This window comes from Cyanidioschyzon merolae, chromosome 20 (genome assembly GCF_000091205.1).
Source record: "Cyanidioschyzon merolae strain 10D DNA, chromosome 20, complete genome".
NCBI lineage: Eukaryota > Rhodophyta > Bangiophyceae > Cyanidiales > Cyanidiaceae > Cyanidioschyzon > Cyanidioschyzon merolae.
This window is the reverse complement of record NC_010146.1, coordinates 1,300,242-1,315,723: the sequence shown is the minus strand read 5'-3', so window position 1 is coordinate 1,315,723 and position 15,482 is coordinate 1,300,242. Positions and strand designations below refer to the sequence as shown.

General features: G+C 56.2%; 4 protein-coding genes across 4 annotated transcripts, besides 4 other annotated features; 2 read left to right on the top strand and 2 right to left on the bottom strand.

Moving 5' to 3' along the window:
* Nucleotides 1–1,811: 1,811 nt before the first annotated feature.
* On the bottom strand, nucleotides 1,812–4,472 carry CYME_CMT523C (hypothetical protein; the record flags this gene model as incomplete). The annotated part of the gene is made up of 1 exon (XM_005539422.1): nucleotides 1,812–4,472. The coding sequence occupies one exon, from the start codon at nucleotides 4,470–4,472 to the stop codon at nucleotides 1,812–1,814; it is 2,661 nt and encodes an 886-aa protein (XP_005539479.1).
* Nucleotides 4,473–5,028: 556 nt separating this feature from the next.
* CYME_CMT522C (hypothetical protein) lies at nucleotides 5,029–7,074 on the top strand (the record flags this gene model as incomplete). Its single annotated transcript, XM_005539421.1, has 1 exon — nucleotides 5,029–7,074. The coding sequence occupies one exon, from the start codon at nucleotides 5,029–5,031 to the stop codon at nucleotides 7,072–7,074; it is 2,046 nt and encodes a 681-aa protein (XP_005539478.1).
* A 101-nt stretch (nucleotides 7,075–7,175) lies between these two features.
* Nucleotides 7,176–7,964: a sequence feature (possible transcribed region).
* Nucleotides 7,965–8,961: 997 nt separating this feature from the next.
* Nucleotides 8,962–10,809, bottom strand: CYME_CMT520C (hypothetical protein, conserved; the record flags this gene model as incomplete). Its single annotated transcript, XM_005539420.1, has 1 exon — nucleotides 8,962–10,809. The coding sequence occupies one exon, from the start codon at nucleotides 10,807–10,809 to the stop codon at nucleotides 8,962–8,964; it is 1,848 nt and encodes a 615-aa protein (XP_005539477.1).
* A 293-nt stretch (nucleotides 10,810–11,102) lies between these two features.
* Nucleotides 11,103–12,314: a sequence feature (possible transcribed region).
* A 50-nt stretch (nucleotides 12,315–12,364) lies between these two features.
* Nucleotides 12,365–13,810, top strand: CYME_CMT518C (similar to tetrapyrrole methylase; the record flags this gene model as incomplete). Its single annotated transcript, XM_005539419.1, has 1 exon — nucleotides 12,365–13,810. One exon carries the CDS (start codon nucleotides 12,365–12,367, stop codon nucleotides 13,808–13,810), a length of 1,446 nt encoding a protein of 481 aa, XP_005539476.1.
* Nucleotides 12,575–14,907: a sequence feature (possible transcribed region).
* A 109-nt stretch (nucleotides 14,908–15,016) lies between these two features.
* Nucleotides 15,017–15,482: part of a sequence feature (possible transcribed region) that runs on past the window's edge.

Here is a 15,482-nt window from a genome sequence, read left to right as displayed (position 1 = left end):
GAACGTTTGGCATGAGCTAGCGAGCAAGTCGTCATGGGACGACGTCCAGTGGTTTTCCTCGCCGATCTATTGACGTGAACTGCTGCATCCACGAATTACCTTGAAGCAGAAAGATCGAAACGTTGGAGAATGCAGGATTGGAGCACGCGATACGCTTGCAAAGGAGATGCGTGGAAGCTTGCGCGTATGCAATAGCTGATGATGGAGGTGATTCTGGGAAACCTTGCTGGAGCGCTTCGCGAACTATGCTGATTCTGGTAATGCACCGCATTTCAGCGACCGAACGTCGAAAGCGTAACCCCGAATAGACGACCGAGAATCCTAAAACGATGTATGAATCCCTACGCCCCTATGTTTAGAATACGAATATCGAGGCGGTGCGTATACAGAAATGTTCGAGAAAAGTCGCAAGGCAGGACCAGAGCGAGTACTTTAGTGTCCTACGCTAATCTGCGACGGGCATCGTACAAGACGCTTCTGGACAAATGAGACATTTTCGTGTGGGTGTCTAGAATCACCAGCAGATCCGGCACTGCCTCTTCTAGCAAAACTTGCTTCACCATGTACGGATGAGACATTTTCGTGGGGGTGTATCGAATCACCAGCAGATCCGGCACTGCCTCTTCTTGCAAAACTTGCATCACCATGTACGGATGAGACATTTTCGTGTGGGTGTATAGAATCATCAGCAGATCCGGCACTGCGTCCTGTTGACGCAAACTGCATCATCGCCGACTACAGCGCATGCTGCGCCGCACGATGACACCAAATATGCGCCTCGTACCATCGTCTCGCCTGAACGTCGTGCACAAAAGGCCGCGCGCACCAGTGATCGCACGGCGCTCATGGTGATGCTCCTTCGATTACATGCGGCTTTGCTGAAGAACGCGATTGGGAGCTCAGGCCTCGGAGAATGTCGATATGCGGACCTGCCTCTGAACATGCTGCAGCAATGTTCCAATGGACACGGAGTCCGCTCGTTTTACCGAGAAATAAAACGACGCACAACGAGCGCCACCAGTTACATATTTATATGAAGAGGAGCTTTATACAGTTTCACGCAAGAACCCTGCGGCGTATCGCACCGTTGCATGTGATACACGCACACAGTGCGCGATCCAAATTAGGTTCCCATCACACCGCATCATCGAACCGTTTCATGCAGTACGCAAACAGAGAGAGAGCGAGTGAACCTGTCGTGGCGCGACTCGTTGGACAGGCTAAGCTTCTCAGAATATCCACACCAGTGCAATGTCTCCAGGACAAAACACATGCGTAGACATTCTGCGAAGCCAAATGAGCGCTTTTGTATCGCCTGTCGATCGAGCCTCGCTGAATCCAACTGAGCACCGAATCAGATCCTCGGTCAGTTCCTGCGTGCGGCCGCTCTGAGCGTCGCTGAACGCACAGCGCAGGACGCCTCCACTTCCGCCGAACAGCTGGGCAATCGGATCACAGGGGGCGCGCACAGGTCGACGCCCCGCTCGCATCGAGATGATGCTGCGCGCCGATCACAGGTCTGAGGCACGGCGATCATCGTGCAGAGTACGATACACGAACGGACACGAGATGCATCACACTCGGTGACATGCGAGCCTCCAGCGACAGCTTTAGTGATCGTGGTTTGTGGCTGCGCTTGACACAGACTGGGTGCCCCGAATGACGGTGTGCGTCCCGCGGATGCATCCCATGCGCGCAATTACATACGAGCGGCTCGCGCGAACACCATCACTCCGGGATTACGCAGTACTGCGTCCGAACAGCGGACGTCATCGATGACGAGTATCGATGCAACGCGCATCAATCTTGAGTCAAGGCCTCGATCGAGCGGCTGCCTCGGATCGCGCGCCAGACGCAATCGCCCGATGCAAATCCGCAAAGTTCGTGAAGCGCGCAATCACCAGAAACGGGAAACGAGATGGCACCATACAAGCATCGGGGGCGGGAATCAATAGCTGTGGTGGAATGTACGGGACCTGCTCAATGAGATCCGCCTCCAAAAGTCGTTCAAAGAATTTGCGAAGGTACCCGCTCATTTCCTGCAGCACCACAGCCAGTTCTCGCAGGTCTGCAGCCTCGGAGGCAGTGCATCCGCTACCTGATAATGATGAGCAGGCTGTGGTTGCTGTTGGTGTCGCGGTGGTAGCGTTCCCGCTCGTGCCGCAGTGCGAACGCTGCGTGCTCACACTGCGCTTGCCCAGGCGCGCATGCATGCGGCTCATCATATAGACGACCATTTGATATAGATTTGTAGCATCTTGTGCTAGAAGCGCTAAAAGGCCACCCAAATGCGTCTGCTCCCGATACAACTGCAGCACGGGATCCGCTTCCGTCACGGTGCCTGACGTGGATGATGCCGTCTCGGACCGCGATGCCAGGAATCGACCAGCGTTCCGTGCGAGACCGAGTTCCGCATCCAGCAGACAATGCAGAATCGAGACCATTTCCGTCACAGTGTCGAGCGAAAAAAGCTGTCGCTGGGTCTCCTGGTTCTCCACGACGCGGAAGCTATCCGTAGACTCCAGTTCGACGCGTCGGAAAAAGCGTCCGAGAGCGTAGTTGGCTTCGAATGGCGGGTATGATTCGTGAAAGCGCAACTTGCGCGTGAGATACTCCACGACTTCAACGAGGAAGATCATACGCCAGTGTCGCGCGGTTTCGGCTTCGCTCAGGGATTTGAGGTCGGGCAACTGCGCGTGCCAGTGCCCATGCAGCGCTTGCCAAAAATCCACCTGACCGTTGGCAACAGCCTCAGCGAGTGCCTCCAGCGGACCGTTCAGGATCAGGTGCAGGGTGATATGCAGCGCTCCGTAGGCCGCTGTTTCGGAGCGCTGCGTTCGCTCACGCAGCGCATGGTGTGCGCTCAGGCGATAGAAAATATTCGCAGCAGATACGAGCCCATCGGCGACCAGACCCGACAGCTCACGCCACCAGTCGTCTTCTGCAAGCGCTCGATCGTGCCTGAGGATGCCGTCGAGCAGCTCGTCAAGCCGTCGATGCAGCCTGCGATGCGACCGTAGCGCTGATGACGGCGACAGCAGCGGCTGCGTGCCGGTCGCACAAGCCGTCCGGGGTGTCGCGCTTGATGCCGAAGATAGGCCAAGACGGCCTCCATCGTACCTCTGGTTGCTGCGATAGATGGAGCTCCAGCTCTGATTCAGGACAGGACCCGGCGACAAGGACGACAACGAACCTGCCCAGGCGCCACGGCGATGTGCGGAACGTTGCCAGAACGCCTCCCGCCGATCCGACGGGGGACTCATGGCGCCTCGCGGTGACATGCTCGTCGTCGCTGACGACGATGACGAAGACACAGGACAGGCTCCAGCTGCATGCTGAAACATCGGGAAACGCGGATAGCCATGAGCAACAGCAAGGAGAGGCTGCATTCCAGGTTCACCAGCAGCAGACGCAGATGCAAAAGCGCAGCGAACGGGGATCAGGACCTCACCGGGTCCAAAGCGCACTGCACCGTTCAGCGGTATCGAAGCGAGCGGCGTCTCTGAAGAAAGCCCTGCACACTGTGTAGATCCCGTTCGACCAGAGCAAACAGCTGAATCCGGCTCCGATTCAGATGCATCGGAGTCGAGCAGTGAACGATGCATCGCGTCCGCCTGGAGGAGCGTCATCGAATTCGGAGGGCTCCCTGGCTGACCATTTAGTGTCAGATGTCTCAGCGCCACCAGAGAAGACCACTTGTTCGCGTGTCCATGTGCTTGTGGAAGAGCGAACGCTGTATCGATCGGCGGAGGACGAACGCGTTCTCGACGTGCTGCTGGCACAAGTTGCCGGTTCGTGTGCAGTGCTTCCTGTGCGCTACTCCCTAGAGCGTCGGGCGATGCTTCCGTATCGGGGCTTGTCCTCGTCCGAGTCTCCGTTCGATAGACATCCTCGAACGCCTTTCCAGACCGCGGTGTCGAGGATACTGCTGGTACGTGCTGGCTGGGTCCTCGGTAAGTTCGCGGACTCGCGCCCTGCCAGAAGAGGCCCAGGGTGCTGTGCTGGCGTGCCGACGACGGAGACAGCCGACGCACCACCTCTCCCGCATGACCAACGGCAGGTTCGAGAAAGCTTGCTAGCCGTGTTTTCTGTCTGTTCATCCGTCGCTGTACTGGCTCCGATACCGGCGGAGAGGTACGCGTTGACAAGACGCCAGCGCACGGCGCTGCGGCCTCGCCGTTGGTGCCGAGCCCGTCCCAGTCGCTTTCGGAAGTGTACGCGGATGAGGAGCTGCTCATAGAACCTGAGGATGTACTTAGACTCTCCGAGTCAGTCTCCGAGGGCGAGGCATCGTCCAGAGTGCCCCAGCGTCCACTGAGGGTTCCAGGGGCCGCTCTCGCTGCCACCGAGTCGGCTGCTGGCTCCCGTGGTGTCGTTCCATAGGCGAAAACCAGCACATCTTCTGCACCCGTTTCGATTACTCGTGCCCCTAAACCCTGCTTCGCTGCACAGAGACCTCGTCTCAAGTCCATTGGGGCGCGCTGTGGTCGCTTCAGGGTCTCCTTCGTCTTTGCACACGTTCGAGGGGAAACGCTGTTTCTTGGATGCGGCACCACGCAGTCATGGCAAGGCGCTCCGTCCGACGAGCTTGTCTCGCCTTTCGCAGCGACCGCTTCTAAGTGAGTGGACGCGTCTTTTCTTGTCCAATAAGCGTTGGAGGTGCACTGAACGTGTTCCTTCCTTTGTTCAAATCGTTTACTATCGTGTTTCCGAGGTGTGAACCCCAGGGGAACGCACGACAAGGTGGGGCTTATTCCGAGTCACCGACTCTGCTGGACTCGGAGTGCCGGCGGCGCAAACCTTTGCGAGTCTGGTCGGTGGAGGACAAGGGTGCTTTTTGAAACTGCTGGATAGCGTACTTCTGTACGTCTCGTGCTGGTGACTGTCTGGGCTCCTTGGGCGTTACGCGAGTCTTTCGTTGAACGGAGCGGTGCACGCTCGGCGGAGTCGGCGAAAACGGCCCCACAGACAGCAAGGAGGCACCGAAGCACTCTGCGACCGTTCGGGCCGCAGACTGCGTCCAACAAGATGCGATCAACACGAGTAAACAAGGGCTGGCTTGGTTGTGGCGACTTGAGCGAGCCTGTCGAGTACGCTGCGCCAGGTATGGGTCGCGGCAGGCCGCAGCAGGTTATGGCTGCTTTCGTGGGTTCCATACCCGCGTACCGCTGCAGCTCGTTAACTGTTCAAAACCGCCGCTTTTATGGAAAGCAGGTTGCAACAAAACGTCCATACAGGGGATACGTTGTTCGCGAGCGGCAGCTTGTTTCGTTTCCGACGCAGCCGCATTGCCAAGAGCACCCTGGTTCCATACCAAACTCGAATAGGCGGCGTACATCAGGCGACTCGCGGCAAAAGCCAGTGGGAAACGCTTTCTATCAGGCCGCGCGCACTACAGAAGCGTCTCCGCGGTACAGAACAGAACCTTTGACGAGTCGAATGAGCATACAGCGTGGACGTCCATCTTTTCGCGGTATTCCCGACGGTATTCACCTGCAAGCCCTCTTTATCGTGTTGTGCGTCTTCGGCTTATTCACGCTGTCAAGCTGGGCGCCGAATAGACGCTTCTCTATGATGGGCATCCTCGCGTGCATCGCTTGTGTGCTCGTGCTGCTGCTGTCCAGCAGTCGACGGCTGAGCACCGCGTCTCCTGATGACCTCGCGAGCGACGAGGACGACGTCGATGACGCATCAAAGCGAATCAAGGCGACACTACGCTCAAGGCATCATCACCACCGTCTTCGTCGTCTGAACCTTGAAGATTTGGCGCTCGTGCTCGGTTGGAGTGGAGGTTCTGACCTTGTGCTTCGCGGGCTGCCGCCTGCGGATCGTCTGCGGCAGCGCAGCAGACGCCGTGGTGCACAGGCTTCCGCTCGTGACGCCTATGCCGGTGCCGGCTGGTTCTCCGACACTGACTCCACTGATATCGCACAAGCTTCGAGCAGACCTCGTTCGGATGCTGCTCGACGACCGCTTCGGAGGCTGCAGTCTGGATCGGAAGAGCAAGTGCTTCCGTTTCCAGAGAGTGATTCGTATAGCTCGCTCTTTAAGAATCATCGAAGGGAGTGGCAGGCGGATAGCACTCTGGAAGAAGATGTTGATGGGTACGTTCAAGGGGGAACAGCGGCTGGAACGGCGTCGCACGGCGAGGATGATACTTTTGGTCTGGGCGCGTGGACGATTCTGGACGGTATGGACGGAAACGAGCCGGATCTGGGAGAGGATCTAAGGCCAGCAAGATCACCGGCAATATTTTCACGTCATGATGCGACGGAACAAACCGAAAGAGACTTTACACTTGATGCACAGGGCGGGACTGGAGTGCTGCAAAGCAACATCGTTCACGTCGGGCGGGCGGCGCCCGAGTCAGTTACTGCTGCAGTGGCCGATTCTTCCTCCTCGATAGCCATCGTTCCAGTAGAAGTGCTGAGCCCTGATGATGATGATGATGATGATGACGATGATGACGACATCATGGAGCGTGTCCGCTACGAGCGTTCCAAGCGGCGGCGACCTGCAAGGCGTCGTCTTGGTGTTGAGGGCGTTGTTCGCGTTGGCGGTGGCGGTGGCTTCCCTGAAAACCGGTTCGATTTCGATGCCTCCACCAAAGATGAGGTACGCTTCTCCGCTGGTGCTCGAACGGCTCGAGCCACGTCCCGAAGAGCCGCTACTTGGGATCCCAACTCCGTCCAGAGTGAATCAACCGTTGCCGCGGAGGATGTCTACTTCATGAATAGAGCCCAGCGTTCCAGCACCAGTGCCCGTGGACGCCAAACTCTTTTGCGATCCGTTTTTCTGCCTTTATGGCAAATAAGCCGCATGGTGTATCGCGATCTTCAGACGAAGTATGGAACGACGAGCACGATTTCACAACCTTCACAACCACAACCCCGGAGGACTGCATCCTCGGGTGCTGTCGCGAGTGGTGGTGGTGGCGATGTACCCGCTGAAGGCAGCAATGCATTTTACGCTGAGGGTTTCGAAGCGCCGTCTGGTCCAGACGTTTTTCAGGACGCAGCACGGTGGGTATCACGCTCCGCCCCAGGCTTATGGCGAACGCTTTTCGGACCTTGAGTGCTGCACGCCAAGACCGGAAGCTGTGTCCACCCGAGCCGCCTTGCTGACGCTCGCCCGCGGAGCTCGCTTGCATCGCTTATGCATTGATCTTGAGTTTAAATTCTGAGCATCTCTGAAGCGTACCGATTACGGCTGCCTCCGGAAAACGGCGTACTGCATGCTGGACAGAGCAGCGAGGTTCGTCTGAGGTTCCTGGGTCGGCGACGCTCCCACAGAGCGTTTCTTCTGGTATCCTGATCTAGAGCACAGGCTAGATACGGTTGCAACTGTCTCCTGAAGAAAGAGCGGTCGGTCTGCTGATTCCAGCACCAGCGCGATGTGTCGGAATAGCCCGGGCCTCATTCGAAAGCCCCGTGTCGTGATTGCTCACTGGAATGCAACTACTTGCGATAGAATGCATTCTTTTGGACCCTGTGCCAGAATACAGCGTGCAAATGCCTACTGATTGCATCAGAAATGATTCGTTTGGGATCATGTGCTTGATAAGAATATACCATGGTTCGATTTGAAATCCAATGCCTGTCTTTCCCGCATAACGTCTTCGTCCGAGACACCATTTTCTTGGTAACGTCGGTCAATCATCAGCTGCAGGCATAAACCACGACGCCCGAAGCCAACCGTCTTCGAACAACGCCGCTCCGTAAACTAGTGAATCAATGGACTCGGACGAAGCACGTCAACTGCAGCTCGTCACGTACAAGCGGTAACGTAGTGTCGTTCCCGGTGATCGGCGTCTCAAGTAGCGGCAACTTGGTGCTCACAGACTTTTGTGGACTGTCTCACAAGAAGCGACAACACGCGAACAGCTCGATTTCCTCTAGGAAGCGTTGATGAACGCATGCAAATCGTTTTTTATGCTTGCTGCTCTGCTCAAAACGGTTCTCTGCGAGCTGAAGCGCTGCACCTGTTCACTGCGTTTCGAGACGCTGGAGGCCTCGGCTCTTATGCAGAGGGAACGGTCCACGAATCCCGCGGAATATTTAGGTTTTGTCGAAGCGTACCGCCGATTTTCCTGTGAACAGACTCCGACACCGACATACGAAAGCGTTGTTCTAGTCCGTGTGGCCTATGCAGCACACGCGGTGGCTGGTGACGGTTGCTGGACGCCTGTCCGAAACGAGACACTCGTGAGAAAACCTCGACGAGACTAGCCCCGTATTTGAATCGTTTATGTTTCCCACTATGCAAGATGTGCATTCAGAGAGTTCGCCCTCGCAAGCGTGCCGTATTCACGAAACGGAACGCTACAACATTCACGCGTTACCGGCACTTGTGCATCATCGCTTCTGATGCACTCGCGCTCCCGCAACTGCACTGGTGATGCTGCTCGACCAGGCTGCCAAGACGCACGTCGGATACCATGCTGCCCGAATGCAGCAAATACCACCAGAATGGTTTCTTCGCCGAATCTCCATTGAATCCCAAGATGGTGACATGGCTCAACGAAACGCACCACCATCGAGCGCTGACCTCCAGTGTGACTTGCTTCCGGCCAGTCAACATGCACCAAGTCCTGGGCATGTTTCTTGGAACCGCAGGCGACTCGAGGAATCCATCCGTTCGGTATCCCCCGATGCAACGTGCCACTGGTCTCGCAAAGCATTCGCTCGATCAAAAGTATATCTGTGTCGTGCTTGGCAGCCGGTGCATCTCAAGGGCCCTCTCGCGCGTAAACCGCTCCCACGAGTCTCGTCGTCGTCGCCGTCGCATGCTATGTGTGCTGCTGTGAAGCGCCTCAGTGCACCCGTGTTCACAGGTTTCATCGCCGTCCAGCGTCAACAGAAAGCGCACCGCAGCAACAGCTGATCTGGCCTTGCGCCCCAGAGAGCCGCTGCAAGCCGCACTGGGGCCGGATAGAACCCCCTCGGATCCACCCATGCCCGCTTATGAGCCTTGCGGAACGTAAGGGAACGGAGCAAACTTGCGCTGGATTGCATCCTGATCACGTTCCAGCTGCAGTGCTCGTTCACGAAGCGAATGCATCGTCGGACGCTCAGTTGCCGCACTCGTTGCCACCTCGACCGTCTTGCCCTCCATGGCGGGTTCATCGAGGCAGGCCACCGCCAGCGCTGCAACGTCGTCACGAGAGACCTGGCCACGAAGCCAATCACCCTGCTCCAGGCGCAAAGCGGAAAGCCCGCTCGCCTCCTCCAGCGTGAGCGCACACGGGCGAATGATGGTATACGGAATCCCACTACTGCGAACGAGATCCTCACCAGCGAGCTTCCATTCGAGTACACGGCCGAGTTGTGCGTTCATCCGTACAGCGGGAGGTTCCTTGCTCAGATCCGGAAACTCGTCCGGACGCAGCACCCGAGTCACTCCGGCCGATGAGATATGGATGAACCGAGGACGTTGAGTTGCGGTGCCGCCAGCCACCACCTGTGCCCCATGACCACGCACTCTGTCTGCTTCTGCTCCGAGCACATCCCGATATGCACCGATGTAGCGGAACTCGAGGCAGAAATCCCCGGCCTTGAAGCCAGGGTTCAACGCCCCGTCATATTCAAACTTCGACAGCATGATCTGGAACGCCTGGATGTTGCTCCGATCCAGTGGACGCTCATTCGGCCTGGTGGATCCCCGAAATACCGCCACAAAGCGCTCAAACGGCAGACGAATTCGTTGGCATGCTTTTGTCGAGCGATGATCCTCGGTATCAAATGAGCATGAGTAGGCAATGCCGTCCCAGCGATCATCGCAGCGTATGATGAACTTGTAGCGCTTGCCGTCGCCGCGGACCAAGAGTTCAATTCCGTCATAGCCTTGTAGGTTGAGTGGCATCTGGAAAGGCAGCGTTCGCACGGAAGCGAAGCCCCCGAAATTATCCGTGCGGACAAGGCCTGAAAAGCGACCAATGCCTCGTTCGGGGAAGCTCAGTTTCGACGCTGACACTCCGCCCATGACGACGTCGTCGACCGGACCCCATTGCCGCGCGGCTGTCTCCGCATCCTCAAAGTCCATCAGTACGATCTTTTGGCCGCTAACGAGCACGTCCCGTGCGCAGCTCACGAGGTTCTGCACGCCCCGGTATTCCACGTTCTCGGGGGTGTCCTCGAGCACTACTGGCTCGTAAAACTTGATTCCTTGGCCGTATTTGTCACGATCAGGAGTATCGTCCTGAGGACCGATCTTCACACCAGTGCAGCAGATTACGGCAGTCACATCCTGAACACCTTCGGGTGGAACGTTATACAGGTCGCCAAAGAGCAGCTGCAGAGTCCCTGGTGCAGCGCGTTCCCCGAGCTTCGACTTTGGATACTTCAAGTTGCCAAGTGCTTGCTCCGCCCGTTTCTCTGAACGAACTAGAGCCCTCACCGAGTACCCAGCAGCAAGCAGTTGCGCTACGACGCGTCTCCCGAGCAGGCCAGTGGCCCCAGCGACCAGTACAAGTCCGCCCGGCGCTCGTTCTGGGTCCGCACGCGGCATCGCCTGCTGCTGAACAAGTCTTTCCGTCGGGTTTGGCCGAGCGTTTGGATCCCGAAAAGGGTTAAAGAAGAAGGTAGCGTCTTTGATGAAGCGAAGAACTGGCCAAGGACGCATAGAACCCGAGCGCTTATCCTCCGTCCGTTGCTGAGCTTTCAGCGTTTGCGGCGTCTCTGCTAGCTGCCGTTTCCTTGCGCTCTTCGTTTTGCTGCTGATCCTGTCCTGCTGTTGCTTCCACGTTGATCCCTGTAGACGCCTGTCTACGCTGTATGGCAGTGTTACGAAGCAGAAAGGGGCATTCACCATGAGCGGTGTTGGCAAGATACCATCCAAAGATTAGAAGGGCAATCTAGATCAAAGTCGTCGCCGCGGACATCGCGACTCGTCCGAGGTCGCACCGCGGCATCTCGCTGTAGCGCTCATACCTGATTGCCGACAGCAATCCTACACTAGATGGCAATGAGAACAATATTGACAAAAGTTATAGTAGGGACGCTCAACTCAATTATGTTTCACGTACGCTGCAGTGCATCATAATCGATCAGAATCGCTGTGCAACGCACCGAATAGATCGTAGAGCAATTACGTGTAGGATAGATGCTTTATCGAACAGTGCAAGGAGCGCTGCATGCCTCCTTCAGGTAAGTCATACCACACGACTCTGATGATTGAGGAATACTGAAAGAAGGAAACAAGTAGATGTGCTCCGTGTCAAAATCCTGGTATTGTCATAGACTGCTAGCGGTCAATGCTATAAGACGACTCGTTGATCACCTGACGGAGAGCAAAAGTAACGATAACAGCCACCACGGGCGTGACTGCATCTCAACAGCTTGTTCGCATTGTCCTGAAAACGCTGGGATCCAGTCGCCAGAAAATGTGCAGCTCCACGCACCACCATCTTCCATAGAAGTCGCAACAACAGCTTTCCCGAAACGTCGCGATCGGTGTGAGGCACAGGAACCTAGGTTCGTTTTTCAGTCGATGGGACGTCCTTCGGACGAGACGATCGGAGCGTTGATGGGTATTCGTGAAGAGGGAGCTCGTTTCATGTGCAAACGAGCCCGAAGAGAGCAACGACATCATCATCTGTTCTGGCTGCTGGGAATTCAAGTGGCAGCCGCTGATTCGCGCGTAGAGAAGGTTCATACAACAGCTCCAAACACTTTGCCGAATCATGAAAGACTTTTCGCCTGACATCTGGTGACGTCCTTCTATTCGATAATGTGGCATTTCAGGATTCCCGTTGCGTTTGAGATTTTGCTGATTCTATCGGGTAAATCTGATTTTCAGTCCGCCGTAGACTCCGCAGTTCAACCCGATCAAAACAGCGTTTTCAGTTGTGAAACATAATCATCGCTCCACTGGGACAGTCGCTGAAGCTTTCTGCTCACGGTAGCACACAAAGGAGCGTTTCCTCTTTCTTCCGCAGGTCCTTTCCCTCCCGAAAGGTCTTCTAGTAGGGCCATAAACAAGTGCGTTCATTTTAAAGAACTGAACATCCAAGAGCTGAGCTGTGGTGTATAGTTCAGAAGGCCTTGATGGAGAGGAGGAAGCGGAGCCCACCGACAATTGAAAGGTATGGAGAGCTGCCACAGCACCATACGGAACTGAGTGCACGAGTTCCAGGAATAGAAGCTGAAGCCCCCAGTAAGCCGCCAGTCCAAACGGCTGAGAGGCGTCTGCGTGTGGATACGGATTTTACCCTACATTGTCGTAAAACATTTACGCTCCTCTACTTGTACGGGACGTGGCGAATAACGGGCGACTCTACACTCCAATCTATCGTTTCGACAACATCACAGTATCGCAATCTTGTATCCGGTTCCTGCAGTCTACGGTTGCGAGCCCCGCAGCGTGTATGCGGGTACTGTCACCGCCTCGACCGGCACGTGGCTGTGTTCTTCCCGGAAGCGCGGACTATTTCGGGGAGAGACGTTCACGGCAAGCTTCCTGGCGCGCTGGTTGCCTCTTCATTCGAGGCGTTTCTGGATCATTGGCGCTTTTCCTGCGAACGCTGCCGTCTCTTAACCGAGCAACAGCACGAGGTCCTGCTGTGGAACCGGGAACATGGCGTGTCAAACGCTGTTTAACAACGTGCGCTGCTGATCTGGAAGTGAACGGGACTTCTGGCTCTGCGGAGTCGGTGCCCGGCTCCAACCAGGTAGACAAGTTTCTGCAGCTGCCGGCAGTTGAGCGAGGTCGTCTCTACGTTGTTGCAACGCCAATTGGCAACCTCGGCGACCTGAGCTTTCGGGCGCTCGCGATACTTCGTCAGGCGGACTGGATAGCGGCGGAGGACACCCGGCATACCGGCAAGCTCCTGAGCCACTATGGTATCTCGATGCGGAAGCAGGTGGCGCACCATGAGCATAACTGGCGAGAGCAAGTTCCGTTTCTGCTCAGCGAACTGCAAGAGCGTCGCGCTGCCGTTGCTTTGGTGTGCGATGCAGGCACGCCCCTGGTTGCTGACCCTGGGACCCAGCTGGTTCGCGAGGCAATCCAGCGCAATATACCGGTAGTGAGTGTTCCGGGTCCTTGCGCAGCTCTGGCGGCACTGACGATCAGTGGCTTTCTCAGCACGCCGAACAGCGGTCCAGTGAGCGCTGAAGACTGGGCGGCGCTGCTCGGCAACAGTTTTTCTTTCTACGGGTTTTTACCGCATCGCTCCTCTGGTCATAGCCGCTGGCGTCAAAAGCGAACGCAGCTGATGGAGACCATCATTCGCGAAGCGTGGTATCGCCCGGTCATTCTCTATGAAGCACCGCATCGGTTACGCGAAACCGTTCATGATCTTGCGTTGGCAGCCCGAAGCGTCCATGTAACAGCAGCGGAAGCAACAACGGTGCAACCTCCGGACGCATCACTGCAGATCTGCATCGCAAGAGAGTTGACCAAAGTGCACGAGGAGGTTTATCGGGGCTTACTTCGTGAAGCTGCCGCGTACCTGGAACAGCGAGAGCCGCGAGGCGAATACTGTCTGGTGCTCGGACCGCCTTCAAGGCCGGAGGACCCGCCCCATGCTCTGCACTTTTGCACAGAAGACCAGGATGTGGTGCCCGTTGTCGAAGCGTCCGCAGCGGCTCCGCATTCCATCGACGCTCGTATGGAGCGGGTTCACGTGGTTACCTTCATAACGGCATTATTGCAAGAGGGTCTTCCGGCATCGGCAGTGGCTCGCTGCGTAGCACGTTCCATCCCAAACATTCAACGCAAACAGGCATATGCACTAGTATTACAGATTCAAGAGCAATTCGGGAACTGCATATCCAAGCATCGCTCTCCCGGAAAAGAAGATTCCTCGTGATGGAGCGTGTCCCAAACACATCGCTGTCGGGTCGCGTTTTCGTACGCGAGCACCATCTGCTGCGAGACGCACACCGGGGGCAGTATTCGCATGGCTCGCGTTCGCATCGCCAGTGGACTTGCGACCGGAACAGATCAACAGGCAAGTAATGGAATGGATGCCATTTGTAAGCTGCGACACGGAATGTGAACATGGGAATAGGCTCGGACTTTGTTTTTCCGTGTTGGACCAAACTTGCTTGGACTAGTGCAACGCCTCGCCAAGTGCTGCATCGCGTGATGCATTCGCCCTCAAACGTTTGTCAGTGGAGGTTGTGATTCTAGTAGAGCCTCCAGATTTGCGCCTCGGTTTATGCATGGTAAGAGCGCAACGAACATGCGAGGAACGAAAATGATATGTTTTTCAACCAGCTCGAGCTGGTTGCAGGACTCTGCTTCCGATGAGGCACCTCGGACGTAAACGCGCAAGTGTTTCCCATGCAAGCCAAGGGTTTTGTTTCCGAATTACGTGAAAATCGGACGAGATCTGTAAATTGAACGAAATCGATAACCAATGACAGCGAATAATTTGTTGTGCATTCCCCGAAACCAACGCCACGAGAACGTAACCCAGACACGTCTTTCAACGCCTATCAGCGTACAATGGAAAGGAGTCCTTCATCGCTGACTCGGAGTTCACGTGGAAATCTGGAACTCGTGCCTCTGCCATCAAGAACAGTCTTTGCGCGCTTTCCCCAGCACCCGCTTCTCTTTGCTCTCTTTCGAGCTCCGGTTTTACACACGCCGATCTTTCCTTTTCCTCACACTGCGTTGTGCGTAGTCAAAGGGTGTCGGCGGCAGCATGAAAGTCAGGATTTCGCTGCTTTCGGCTATTGTTCGTGCAAGGCATGCGCAGGCGGTCGTAGTTGCAATCTACGCAGCGGGTGCCATTGTCACGCTTGCGAATATGGCCTCGGTGCGTCCTTCGCAGCGGTGATGCAGCCACTAGAGTCAGATATTTCTCGGTGTCGATAATCAACGCGCCTTCGAGACAGACCCTGTGGCGCGTGCACGCTGCCCTCTTAGCACGGTACACGCCCTTGACGGGTATAGAAGCATTGGCCCAACGGTCTGCACGGTTCCTGCGCCCTGTGCGGTGCCACGCGATGACGGGGTTCTTCTGAACGATTCCATGCGCGAGTACCCTGTACGCTGCGCTTGGAAGCGCACGTTGCTCCGTTCGATGCAGGACACGTGGAACGCCACGACGTCCGTGATGAAGCAGGTGTCGGAGAGACACTCCGGATTGGAGACCAAGTTGATAAACTCCGTTTCGCCTATGCTCCGTTCACGCAGATTGTTGACGCTTGCTCTGTGAGAGGCGGTCCCTGTCTCGACTCAAGTGCGAGTCCAGGACGCTTCGCGATGTGAACAGCAGAGACGAGAGCTTCTGGGAGCGTACGCTATGAGCCGTGTGCTGCTATTGCCGAATCTCGTCTCGTCGTTCTCCACAATGAGAACAGGACTTGTCTTTGGAACGGGCCGAGGAATGGACGTGAGCAGTCCAGTGAACGTTTGGCATGAGCTAGTGAGCAAGTCGTCATGGGACGACGTCCAGTGGTTTTCCTCGCCGATCTATTGACGTGAACTGCTGCATCCACGAATTACCTTGAAGCAGAAAGATCGAAACGTTG